This window comes from Heloderma suspectum, chromosome 14 (assembly GCF_057233095.1).
Source record: "Heloderma suspectum isolate Gila_16-S chromosome 14, 16-S_ref, whole genome shotgun sequence".
Classification (NCBI taxonomy): Eukaryota; Metazoa; Chordata; class Lepidosauria; order Squamata; family Helodermatidae; genus Heloderma; species Heloderma suspectum.
The window spans coordinates 7,562,314-7,575,551 of record NC_139471.1 but is presented as its reverse complement, the minus strand read 5'-3'; the positions used below and the strand labels follow the sequence as shown (position 1 = coordinate 7,575,551).

The window sequence follows — 13,238 nt, the reverse complement described above, 5'->3', positions numbered from 1 at the left end:
ACCATATAGAGTTTTAAAGGTCAAAACCAACACCTTGAATTTGGCCCGGAAAACAACTGGTAACCAGTGCAACTCCTTCAGCACTGGAGTGATGTGATTTAATCTTTAATCAGGCAAGCCGCCGCGTTCTGTACCAGCTGCAGCTTCCGAACTGTCTTCAAGGGTAAACCCACGTAGAGCGCATTACAGTAGTCTAAACGAGAGGAGACCAGGGCATGTACTACCGATGGGAGCAGGTGGTCGGGAAGGAAGGGGCGCAGCTGCCATATCAGATGGAGTTGATACAGCGCTGTCCAGCTCACAGCTGACACCTGAGCCTCCATGGACAGCTGGGAGTCCAAAATGACCCCCAGGCTGCGGACCTGGTCTTTCAAGGGTAGCCGTACCCCATTCAACACCAGGTCAACATCCCCCAGCCTCCTCTTGTCTCCCACCAAAAGTACCTCGGTCTTGTCAGGGTTCAGCTTCAGCCTATTCCTCCCCATCCAGCCACTCACCGTCTCCAGAAATTTGGACAGGGATTCTACGGCCAACCTTGGTGAAGATTTGAATGAGAGGTAGAGCTGCGTGTCATCCGCATATTGATGACACTGCACCCCAAACCTCCTGATGATAGCCCCCAGCGGCTTCACATAGATGTTAAATAGCATCAGGGAGAGGATGGAACCCTGTGGCACCCCACAAGTGAGTGGCCACAGGTCCGAAACCTCCTCTCCCAGTGCTACCCTCTGGTACCTGCCGGAGACGAAGGACCGGAACCAATGCAATACGGTGTCTCCAATGCCCAACCCCTCCAGGCAGTCCAGGAGGATACCGTGGTCAACGGTATCAAAAGCCGCTGAGAGGTCGAGGAGAACAAGGAAGGAGCATTCGCCCCTATCCAGAGCCCTCCTCATATCATCCACCAAGGCGACCAAGGCCGTTTCTGTCCCATGCCCAGGCCTGAAGCCCGACTGAAATGGATCTAGATAATCAGTTTCTTCCAAGTGTGCCTTCAACTGCATCGCCACCACCCGCTCAATCACCTTGCCCAAAAATGGCAGATTTGAGACTGGGCGAAAGTTCAGAACTTGAGGATCCAAGGAGGGCTTCTTTAAGAGCGGTCTTATCACTGCCTCCTTGAGGGCTGATGGCATCACTCCCTCATCAAGGGAGGCGTTCACCACCGCCTTGATCCCCTCACCCAGTCTCTCTCTGCAGCCCATAATGAGCCAAGATGGGCAAGGATCAAGTAAGCAGTGGTCGGCCTTACAGATGAAAGCACCTTGTCCACTTCATCAGGAGGAAGAAGCTGGAACCGATCCCACAAAACCGGTTTGGCACAGGCCGCCTCTTGCTCACTAACTGTATCCACAGCGTGCAGAGTAACACACCTAATCTGATCAATTTTATCTACAAAGTGCCTTGCCAAGGCCTCACAGGAGGCCTTAGAATGCTCCAGTGGTTCCAGAGCCACAGGACCGACCAGGCTCCGGACCACTTCGAACAGCCTCCTGGGACAGCACTCTGCAGACTCAATGGAGGCAGCATAATATTCTTTTTTTGCTGCCTTCACCGCCATGTGATAGGCTGAAGATACAGCTCTAGCCCGTGTCTGATCGTCTTTGGAGCGAGACTTCCGCCACCGGCGCTCTAGCCGTCTCACCTCCTGTTTCAGAGCTCATAACCGCGGATTGAACCATGGTGCAGTCCGAGCCCTGTTCAGGGGGAGAGGGCGTTTCGGAGCCACCTGATCTAATGCCCCGGTGATTGCGGCATTCCAGCCACCCACCAGGGTCTCGACCGAGTGGCCGTTGGCATGCCCCAGAGAATCCCCAAGCGCGTTCAGGAATCCATTTGGATCCATAAGACGCCTGGGGCGGACCATTTTAATGGGTCCTCCACCCCTGCGGAGGGGTTGTGGAACCGAGAAGTCCAACGTCACCAGATAGTGATCTGACCATGACGAGGGGTGGTGGATATACCCCCGACTTCCAGATCACTCCCCGCTTCTCCAGAAACAAACACAAGGTCTAGTGCGTGACCGGCTACATGGGTGGGCCCAGTTGGAATATGGTGCAGCTCCCAGGAGGCCATGGTCTCCATGAAGTCCCGAGGTGCTCCTGTGAGGATGGCCTCCGAATGTACGTTGAAGTCCCCCAACACCAGTAAGTTAGGGGACTGTACACGCACATCAGAGACCACCTCAAGCACCTCGGCCAGGGAGTCAGTCGTGCAGCGGGGTGGACGGTACACGAGCAGAATCCCCAGACTGCCCTTCGGGCCCAACCTCCAGTACATGCACTCAGCAACCTTGGTCTCCCGGAGAGGGGGTCTGGTGAAGACCAAGGACTCTCGGTAGATAGCAGCCACTCCCCCTCCCCGATCCCCAGCCCTCGGCTGCTGTGCATACGAAAATCCAGCTGGACACATGGCTGTAAGGGTTGGAGCAGCAGCCGTGGCCAACCAGGTCTCCGTAATACATGCCAGGTCTGCACCCTCATCCAGGATCATGTCATGGATGAGGGAGGTTTTCTGGGTGACAGACCTGGCATTGCAGAGCAGCAAACGAAGGCCAGAAGATGGGGTCACGCCTCCCCCAGCCATCCTTTGGCTCTGGACAGGCCCGGAGCAGGGGACAGATACTACACATCTCTCCCTTGTTCCCCTTACCTGGGTTCCTCTTAAACATTGAGAAACCCTTGAACAAAATCTTCTCAGTCATCTACCCACTTCTCCCTCTCTTCTCTCCCCCACGAAAGGAATTTGGCAGATCAGCTGAATGGTGGCGGATTCAGGACAGACAAAAGGGCGTCTTCACATAGCACATAGTTAATCTCTGGAATTCTCTGCCACAGGGTGTAGTGACAGCCACCAACCTATGTGGCTTTCAAAGGGGATTAGACGAATTCATAGAGGCTAAGGCAATTATGATTGCTGCGCACAACCTCCAGGATCAGAGTCACATCAGCCTGTTTGCACGTCACATGCTACTGTGGGTTCTTGATTGGAATTGTTTGGTATTGCTGCCTCCCATTAGGAAGGCAGTTAGCAGAGAAAAAACAAAAGGCAGAACAGAATGAGCGTTTACCAGCCCCACATGCACACAAGGCTAAAAAAAAGGAGATCACATCCCTGTTTAGTGAAGAAAAGGTAAAATGGTTTACTCACAATATTTTTGCCTAAAAATGCAGGTACAGTGTATAATATCAAACAGAGTTTGCTCAGTCCATTTCTTTGTTTTATAACACTGGCAGGAGCAAGAGAGAGCAAGCACAACTGCTCCCAGCAATGGGTGATGTCAGAGAAAGAGAGAGAGAGAGGGAAGGAAGGGGCGGAGCAGGAAACCACAGTGTAAGCTATAGAGATCCTAAGGCTAGCTAGAGATCCTAAAGCTAGCTATGCCCAAAACACCCATGCATTAACTAGCTAACTGCAACACTGCCCCCCCTTCCTGCAACTTGCAGACGAGGTTGCAATATTCCCAACGGTTTGAGGGTTATTTAACCCTCACATAACCCACAACAGGGTTTGCACAACATGACAAGCCGAGGTGCTGGCCTGACGCAGCTTGCCTATTCAGAATGATGGCTGGCATGCAGTGCAACTCCCCGTGAGCTGCAATGATCAGCAATTCCTCTGAATACCATTTGGTGGAGAACAATTCATGCCCTGGCTGTGGGTTTCCTAGGAGCATTTGGCTTGTCACTGAAGGAAACAGGATGTTTCTTCCCCATCCCACCCCCATATGGTGCTCTGGATGGAAATCCCACCCCTAAGTTCCAGAAGGGAAACTCATTGGTGACAATGATTGTCCCCTCTGGTGCTGATGGCAGCTGTGTGTGTGTGTGTGTGTGTGTGTGTGTGTGTGTGATTTTAGTTGGGCACACAGCATGAGGGGGAAAGAGTTAAGCCTCCCTGCCTGCCCCCCTCCCCCACTTTGAAGTTATTTAGGGCACCATCTAATCATGTTTAGACAGGAAAAAGCCCTACAACTTCCAGTATTCTCCCAGCCTGCTGGGAGTTGTAGGGGTTTTTTTTTGTAGGATTGCACCTTAAGGGCGCAATCCTATGTATATTTTAGATAGAAAAAAATAGTGGGCTGGGAGAATACTGGAGGTTGTAGGGCTTTTTTCTGGCATTGGATTGCACCCTTAAAAAACAAACATGCGTGTTAATTGCTTCCACGCACAAGTGACCCTATGTTTACTTTGCCCCAGAGAAACAAGCTCACGTGTCAGAGAGTAGAGAAGATCGTTTCAATCCACACAAACTGTCCATTCTCTGTAGTCCGTGCAACAACAACAAAATGTTTTTAATGAACGGCCACATTCTGAAGTTACTGATCTTTCAGGAGCTGATTCCGCCGAAAGAAGGAGAAACAAAACACTCGGGACGGTAGTCTTTCAGCCCATTCGTGTGCTCGTTACTCAGAATTCGGCCCTATGGGGTTTTCTCACGTGTGTGCCTATAGGGTCTCTGCCCCAGCAAAGCATTTCTCGGCAAGAGAGGCGGCGGCGGCGGCGGCGGCGGCGCCTGCTCGGGGGCTGAGCGGAGGCAAGGCGGGTAACAGACGGATGGAGCGTTGGCGGAGCAACCGCCGCCGCCGCCGCCTCCAGGCGAGTTGGGCTGCTGGGTTAGTGCAGCAGCGGGGCTGTCAAGTCAGGCCGGGCTCCATGAAGGACGCGGAGGATGTCCCCCGACAGCCGGAAAATAAAGCCCTCAAGGCTCGCAGTGAGCGGCGTTCAGATTTGCTGGGAGGGCGCGGTGGTGGGAGGCAGAGCTGGTGAAAGGAGGGTGCAGGCTGCTTTTTCTTCGTCTGGAGGGCCCGGCTCTGGCTAGAAAATCCGCCCACCCTTCCTTTAGGCAGGGCTCCGCTCCGCTCCACGGCTGCTCGGTGAGTGCCGGCACACGCCAGTAACGCACAGCATGCCTCTGAGCGAGTGCAGAGTGCTTTTCGCCCGCCTTCTTCATCGCCACTAGAAGGCGAGGAAACCTTCTGGAAGGCAAGTGCATTGTTCTGAAGGGGGTGCTGGGCGTGCGCCCCCGCGCCCCCACCCTGGCACGAGTTAACCCCTCCACCCCCAGGAACGGGAACTACAGCTCAGTGGAAGAGACCCTGCTTTCCACCCAAAGGTCCCACCCAGGTTCAATCCCCGGCATTTCCAGGTGGAGCTGGGAAACATCCCTGTCTGAAACCGCTCCCAGCCAGTGTAGGCAATAAATGGGCCAGTGTTCTGACTCCAGCACCTCTGTGTTCCTCAGCCCAGGTCACGTAATTATAAAATAAGGAGCCCTTTTAAGCGTGCACAGAGTGCCTCCCAGCGATGAGTAACCACATCGTGGCGGGAGTGCTTAACTGGGGTGTGTGCTTTGGGGGACATTCCTTGGGTTTTGAGGGAGGGTTTAGGGTGTGCGGGGGTTCCGCTCGGAGGAGACTCAGCCTGAGCTGTGGTGGAGGCTTGGAACCAGCTCTCCAGGGTGAAACACGGGGAGTTATAAGAGTGTCTCTGAGAATGTGCAAAGTGTTTCTACCTCGTCACTAAGCCACTGCAACCACTGGGATGAGATTTCTCTGCTTTCCTCTGGAGGGGGTTTCCGGTGGTGGTGGTGTGATGAAGGAGCCTGTGACCCTCTCTGGGTGGCACCGTGGCAGGGCTCACGGTGGGCAACTGAGGTGTGTGTCTTCAGAATAGCATGGCAGTGCCGCTGGGCTGAAGTCGGGTCGTTAGGCCTATAAGAAAAGACGAGCTGGGCCGATGGGCTTTGTTCTGACTAACTGGAATCCCTACCCCTCCAGATGGCAGGTGCCTAGTTGCTAGATTAAAAAGCAAATGAGTGCTAACCCGTTTCTTCTTGAGCAAATGACAAGGTGAAGGACGAAGCGATGGCGTGCTTTGGGGACACCCACATTTTGGCTGAGAGGTATTTATTTGCATGGCAGAACCACTGCATGATCCTTTGACAGAGCCTCCAAATGGTTTTTTCTTCTTCTTCTGTTATTGCTTGCAAAATGTTCAGTGTTGTGCAGCTTTGGGAAACTGGTGGTGGGGTAGGGTGGGGTGGGGTATGGAGCAATGATCTTGGGGCTCTTTAAATAACTTAAGAGAGCAATCCTATGCATGTTTAGACAGAGAAAAAGCCTTAAATGCTGGGAGTTGTAGGACTTTTTTTCTGTCTAAATATACATAGGATTGTGTCCTTAAGGTGCAATCCTATGCATGTTTGGACAAAAAAAAATCTAACAACTCCCAGTGTTCCCCAGTCAGCTATGCTGGGAGTTGTAGGACTTTTTTCTGTCTAAACATGCATAGGATTGCACCCTTAATGAAGAACCTCAACCCACACAACGAGAGCTAACTACATGCTGCGTTAAATATGTAGTGTGCAGATGACTTTTTTTTTTTTTTTTAATCTTCAAGTACGCATGCAAGCACCCAATCTGGATCAGGACCAGCATGCAGCCACTCCCCCCACCCCCGCAATTCATCCCCCCTATATGGGGACTAAAATAAATGGGGGGGGAACCCTTCATTGGCGCAGGTGGATAAAGGTCTTGCAAAAGCATATGGGATAGACGTGAAGGTTTCACTTTCCAGAGAGAAAGAAACGTGGCAGTTATTGTCCTAACAGAAACCCTATTGTTGCAGTCCAAATCCCTTGTGTCGTCATTCATCTCTGACTGCCTTGAAGATGAAGCGCATGTCTCTATATTTAATTGTGAATTTGCAAGTGGACGCTAGGTCATTCTTTAAAACAATGCAGAAATCTTGCAGCTAGGCAGAAACGTTACAGGTTTGCAGGAAAGTATTTGGGGAGTGTCGTTCCTTGCCTGCCCCTCCCAAACCTTGAAATTGCCCCACTTCTTCAGTTGTGGAGGATATGCAGGAGTGGGTTACTTGCTTCAGAGGCAGGGCTTTGCAGATAAGAACATAAGAGCCATGCTGGATCAGGCCAAAGGGCTCTCTGGTCCAGCAATCTGTTCCCACAGTGGCCAGCCAGATGCCCCAAAGGGAAGCCTACAAGCTGACATGAGTAGAATGGCAGCTCCCTGCTTGTGTGTGCCAGCAACTGGTATTGAGAGGCATATTGCCCCTGATACTGGAGGGAATACATGGCCATCAGGACTAGAAGTCAGGGTTTCATCCTGCCTGCTCTAAAGCAGCAGGGCTTTTGTGAACCCTTTTTAAAATCATGCTAGCAGCCAAATTCAGAGCATTTCTACACCAGGCTTTTATTGCACGCTTGTGATCGGACACGCACGGAAGTTTGTGGGTCCTTTACATGAGGTTGTCAACCTTCAGGGCATCTCTCACACTTTCTGACCTTTATTTGTGTTTTTAAAAGATTGGAGATAATGCAGTATTTAAATGTAAATCCACTTTAACGGCCATGTGAAATTGCACAGTTCCCCTATAACCACAGCACCATGAGGTAAATATAGGGTAACTCCGTATGATAAGCTACTCCATCATGGAAGAAGGGAAGAAATGCTGGGCTAGTCTCTCTCTCTCTCTCTCTCTCCCCCCCCCCGCGCCCCCCAAGCTACTTTGCAGGGTTGTTCTATAATGGAAGGAGACATGTTTGCTGCTCTGAGCCCTGTGGAAGAACAGCAGGATAAACATATAATAAGGAGTTGATGTTACATATCCCGGGTGGTCGTCTCTGACTGGGTAAATTGCCCTCTCTGCTACCTCAGTGGAGTCAGCAGGTTGAGGAGGAAAAGAAAAAGCATATCAAATTCTGAAAAGGCATCCCCCCCCTCAGCATCCCCCTCCCCCCAATTCCTAGATCAAGCAGAGAGAGGCAGCAAATTCTGAGGAGGTGGCAAAGAAGCTGCAGGAACTTGCCGAGAAAGACAGCCCCGAACAAACAGCCCATGTAAGGAGCCAGCTTTAATCCCGCAAAGAACCCAGAAGCAGAAGCCCCAGTAAACTGCAGGATAAAAAGTGCTGTGTGAAGGAGCACTAAGGCAGGGATGGGGAACCTTTGGCTCTCCGGATGTTGTTGGACTCCCAACTCCCATCAGGTCAAATCAGCATGGTCAATGAGAATTGTAGTCCAGCAACATCTGGACGGCCATAGACTCCCCACCCCTGGTCGAAGGGTTCCTCTGTTGAATAGCCCTGCAGCTGCTCTGTTTCTTGATAAAATGGTGTCAAAAGACAAGACCAGCAGGGTCTGAGCAAAGGGTTATCTAGTCCTGCTTCCCACAGTCACCAACCAGATGCCTCCGTGAAGTCCACAAGCAAGACATGAGGCCAGTAATCCTGCTCTTGCTCTCAGTACCTGGTCATTGGAGGCATGGTGCCTCCAAACCTGGACGTTGCATTATAGCCATCCTGGCTAGCTGCCATTAATGGACTCATCCTCCATGATTTTATCCAGTCTCTTTTTAAACCCATCTAAGCTTTACCCAGTAGGGATAAATCCCTGCAAACGTAGACCAGGCAGCAACGGACGTTCATCTTTATGATATGTATTTTTTCACCCACAGGCTACATGGTAGAGATTTCCACTTAGCTCGATCAAGTGGATTTGTGAAATAACGGTCTCCATATTTATTGTGTCCATTTGGGCGATATCAGGCTCCTAATAACCAGGTAAGCAATTTCAGTGAAAATCCCGGTTGCGGGGGGCGGGGGGGGGGGAGCCTGGAAAGTGTGTAACCCCAGTGCCATGATTTCAGATTTTTACCAATTGACCATATATCCGAAGAGAATGTCCAAAGTGATTAAGAAGTTCAGTCAAATATGGTATGAATGTAATAGGGTCATCAATGAAAAGAAAGGTGTCATCTGCATACAACAGGAATTTTTACTCTGTTCCCTCTAGGGTAAGTCCTTTGATGTTATCACTGTGGTATAATGCAGGGGTGGGCAGAACGTAGATTGGGATCAAGCAGCTGATCTCCAAACGATTTGCAGTAGATCAGCAAGGATTTTCCAACTTCCAATTGTTTAACAACAGCAGCGCTAAAAGCACTTTCCCCACCTCCCTCTAAATTAGGCTGTTAGAATCTCTGATCTGTACCAAATTAGATATAGATTTTTGCTTGTGTGTGGAAATCATCCCACTATCGGACTCATGGGGTACATTAGAGGGTTAGCTCTGCCCTCTGAACCATAATTTTGCCTCTGACTCTATCCGAGCAACTTTTTTGAGACTCACTCCAGTTGGTGGACCTTGGAATTCTAGTAAAAACAAACAAAACTAACATAGATCCCAGAAGCTTGAAGCCTGCTGACACCAAGAGCTTCTCTACATTAAGGAAAAATCCCTCAAACTTACTGGGGCTTTGTCTTCCGGAGTCGTTGCAGGTTTACGATGGGCACAATACATGCGCTCCCCCCACCCTGTTTATCCCGGTCCCTTTGTGGGCACATTCCAAATGTTTCATTTATGTGTTTCTACCTCATGGTAGAATGAGGTACATGGGGCTGCAAGATTTCTAAAATATTGTGTGATCCTTGAATTACACCACTTCTTTGATGCGGTTTTTAGTGGATGGATTTTTTTGTTACTGCATTTTCGGCAGTTTTTAAAATGGTGGAATAGACCTAAAAAACAATGAGAGAGGCAGCAGAGGTTGATGACATCATGAAAAGGACCGGCGAACTTCTGTGAGTGAACAATCACGAGCACATGATGAAGGCCCCATGTAAAAATGCCCCTAGTGTAATGTGTACATGAGATGGCCATGTGCCATCCCAGTAGAGAAAGCCTAGCTCCACATTGTACTGGGATGGGATTGGAGAACATGCCATTGGTATTTACTTGAGACAAGTGCTTCCAGATGAGGCTTTTATCATGCAGGCGCTCTGCCACATTCACAGAATTTTTGGGGAGCTTCAGATGTCATCTTCCATTTGTAACCCTCCCGTGTTTTCCCACTACTTCTCCCATCTTTTTTCTTACCAGAACAAATCTGTTAAGGAGGAAAAGACAGAGCAGGTGCACAATGCCTTTTGATTGGTAGCACGAATCAGAGCCCTATGTGAAGTATTCATGGGAGTAGGGTAGTGGGGAGGCAGCGCTGGAGTGAATTACCTAATTCACCTCATGAGCCAAACACTGTATATGACCTTTAAAGCCTTAAACAGTTTGGGACCAAGTTACTTAAATTACTTAGAGGACTTCCTTCATCCATAGCAGCTTACCTACACTTTAAGATCAGCAACAGAGGCCCTTCTCGCTTGCCACCTTTGAGGGAAGTTGGGTGGGCAACTAGATGACAGAGGGCCTTTTCTGCAGAGGCCCCATACCTCTGGAAAAAGTTGCCATCAGGGGTCCGCCAGGCACCATCATTGCAGGTTTTAAAAATTATTTTACTCTCGCCTTATCCTGATTATGATTCATTGGACTGGGTTGTAGCTCCAATTGTCTGTTGTGAGGTTTATTTTATGCTGGTGTTCACTGTTCTTTAGAATGTTTGCTACTTTTGCTGTGTTTACTGTGTTTTTTTTACTTCGTTAACTATTGTCTCAGTTTTTATTACTATATAGATACAAACCTACATCTGAGTTAGTGTAGATCAGGGATTCTAACACAAAACTGTTCAAGTGGCCAGTTTTGCTACACACAGATTTAGTCACAGGCAACCCATTAATATTCCCATTTTATAGGTAAGGAACACTGAGGCTAAGAGATGAGCCATTAGCATATAGCAGAGCTTCTTCTTTTTTTTTAATTCATTCCACTTGCTATTGTTGGGAATGAGAAACCCTTGCCGATGTGTTACAGATCACCCTGAGATCGACCACTACATCCTGATCTACTTTCTGCCTTCCCCTGATTTATAGCAGTCTGTGGGTCCTTGGTGCTTTCCCATATTTTAATACTCCCATTTTATAGGTGAGGAACACCGAGGCTAAGAGATGAGCCATTAGCACAAGGAAGATATGAGCCATTAGTATATGGCAGACTTAAAAAAAAAAAAATCCATTCCACTTGCTATTGTTGGGATGGGAATGAGAAACCCTTGCCACTGTATTACAAGTCACTCTGAGATCGACCACTAGATCCTGATCTACTTTCTGCCTGCCCTTGATTTATAGCAGTCTGTGGGGAGTTGGTGTTTCCCTGTATTTTTATGTTCTTAATGGTGGGTCTTGTTTCTGTATTTGATATAGGTGCAGCAAAGAAACCAACCCGAGTCTCATCAAGGGACGTTGGTGGACGTCCCTGAAATAACTGGCTTATCTCCGTATCTGTGGGGTTCAAATCGTTGGTACACAAATTGGAATAAACATTTTCACATTGACAATTGGTATCTTTTGATCTGGTGTGGTTTGGGTTTTTTTGCCCCACAGCATCTCCTGTAGGAATAAAGTGCCTGGACTAAGCTTTCTTCAGCTGGCAGGTCAAACATTTGCTGGTGTCTCTCCTGGTTCCCTTAAAGGCCAAGTTGGTTGAGCTCATGTTTTCCTACGGTAGGGGTGTGGAGCCTCTGGTGCTCTAGCTCAGCCTTCCTCAACCTGGTGCCCTGCAGATGTTTTGGACTCCAATGCCCATCAGCCCCAGCCAGCATGGCCAATGGTCAAGATGGCTGGGAGTTGTATCCAGCACATCTGGAGGGCACCTGGTTGGGGAAGGATGCTCTATATGTTGTTGGATTATAATTCCCATCATTCCTCCTGACCATTGACCATACTGTCAGGGACAGATGGGAATTAGAGTCCAACAACATCCAGAGATCCGCAGGTTCCTCACCCTTGTCCTACGGGATGTTGTTGCTGGGAGAGATGGGAGGCATAAAACGGGCATGACTTTGCTCTACCAGGGTTCGCATTGTGTGTTTCCTCCGTTTCTCTTTGTGCGTGGCTCATGTAGGCAATGCTTCTGCCCCAAAGAAGGACCTCCTAGCTTCCCATTAGCTCGCTTTGGATATAACAGTTCCTCCCTTCCGTTTCTAAATATTCGTGTAGTTCCATGTTGCGTTTGTCCTTGAGAAGACATGGACTGAGCCACTGTGGCACTTCGGGGCTCTCACGGGGCACATGAGGCCACATGGGGAAAAAGGTCTCGCCGTCTGCAAGGCCGGTGGGTTTCATCCAAAGTGCCCCCCCAAAGGGGATAGCAAGAATGCCAGAAAGGTGCTTAACTGCACTACAGAGAAAGTTAAAGTCTGTCATTTCACTTAGCTGTTGCTTCGCTCTTGCTCACCGCCAGAGAGCAGCGCCAGGTTAAGTGTTTCTCTTCTTCAGACAGGCGTGCTGTTCCAGGCCTTGCTGGTCCCACTTGCCCAGCATTTGTTCTGGCTCAGACAAGGCCTGCCGTAGCCCTGGAAACTCCCTCAGCTCCCAGCTCCCCTTCCCTTCAAAGGCCACGCTGGCTGCAGCATCCGTCTCCCAGCTTCTACCATGGGCTTCCTGCAACAGAAACAGACGTGGTTTAGATTTGCTGTGCACCTCCGTTTGAATGGTCTTGGTCCTGGTCACTTTTTTGCTGTTTTGGTGTCCCCAGTTGCTTCTACCCAGCTCTTTCTGTTTCTTTGTGTCTGTCTGGAACCTCCTGCCGTTTGCTTTCCCTGGGGCATAGCTCCTTACCCATGACAGGGCATGTGTGTGATTTTGTGTTACAAACTCAGTGGCGTCTCCCTATTAAAAGCAGATAGATATATGAATAATTCCACATGGTGTTTTGGACTCCGTGCAGAAGAAACTGTGTATGGAACACCGAAGTTCGTTGACCAGTTTTGGCTGAAACCTGTACGCTTTTTGTCTGTGGCTGTGTGCATACTTCTCTGTTATGCCGGGATTGGTAGCGGGTGGTGCAGAAGTCGGCATTTTAAAAATAAAAGAACAGAACAAGTTTCTATCCCTTATGGTTGTGAAGTCAGGCTTGGGAGTGGGTGGGCAACACCTGGCAAAACGTCCGATTGCTAGAGAGTGTAAGATTTCCTGTCGGACGTGGCTGAGTCTTCCATAGCCAGCATAGTTAGGAACAGGGGAGCTGCCTTATACAGAGTTAGGAACAGGGGAGCTGCCTTATACACGGGAACAGGGGAGCTGCCTTATACAGAGTTAGGAACAGGGGAGCTGCCTTATACAGAGTTAGGAACAGGGGAGCTGCCTTATACATGGGAACAGGGGAGCTGCCTTATACAGAGTTAGGAACAGGGGAGCTGCCTTATACATGGGAACAGGGGAGCTGCCTTATACAGAGTTAGGAACAGGGGAGCTGCCTTATACATGGGAACAGGGGAGCTGCCTTATACAGAGTTAGGAACAGGGGAGCTGCCTTATACAGAGTTAGGA

The 13,238-nt window shown here is 49.6% G+C and overlaps 1 protein-coding gene across 1 annotated transcript in view; it reads left to right on the top strand.

Annotated features, from left to right (window-relative positions):
* Positions 1-4,538: 4,538 nt before the first annotated feature.
* The window catches only part of LOC146335652 (stomatin-like), a 31,209-nt gene continuing 22,509 nt past the window's right edge, over positions 4,539-13,238 (top strand). The window contains exon 1 of the mRNA XM_084820882.1: positions 4,539-4,713. Within this exon, the coding sequence (XP_084677008.1) occupies positions 4,557-4,713 (157 nt within the window). The 5' untranslated portion in view covers positions 4,539-4,556. The remainder of the gene's footprint in view (positions 4,714-13,238) is intronic.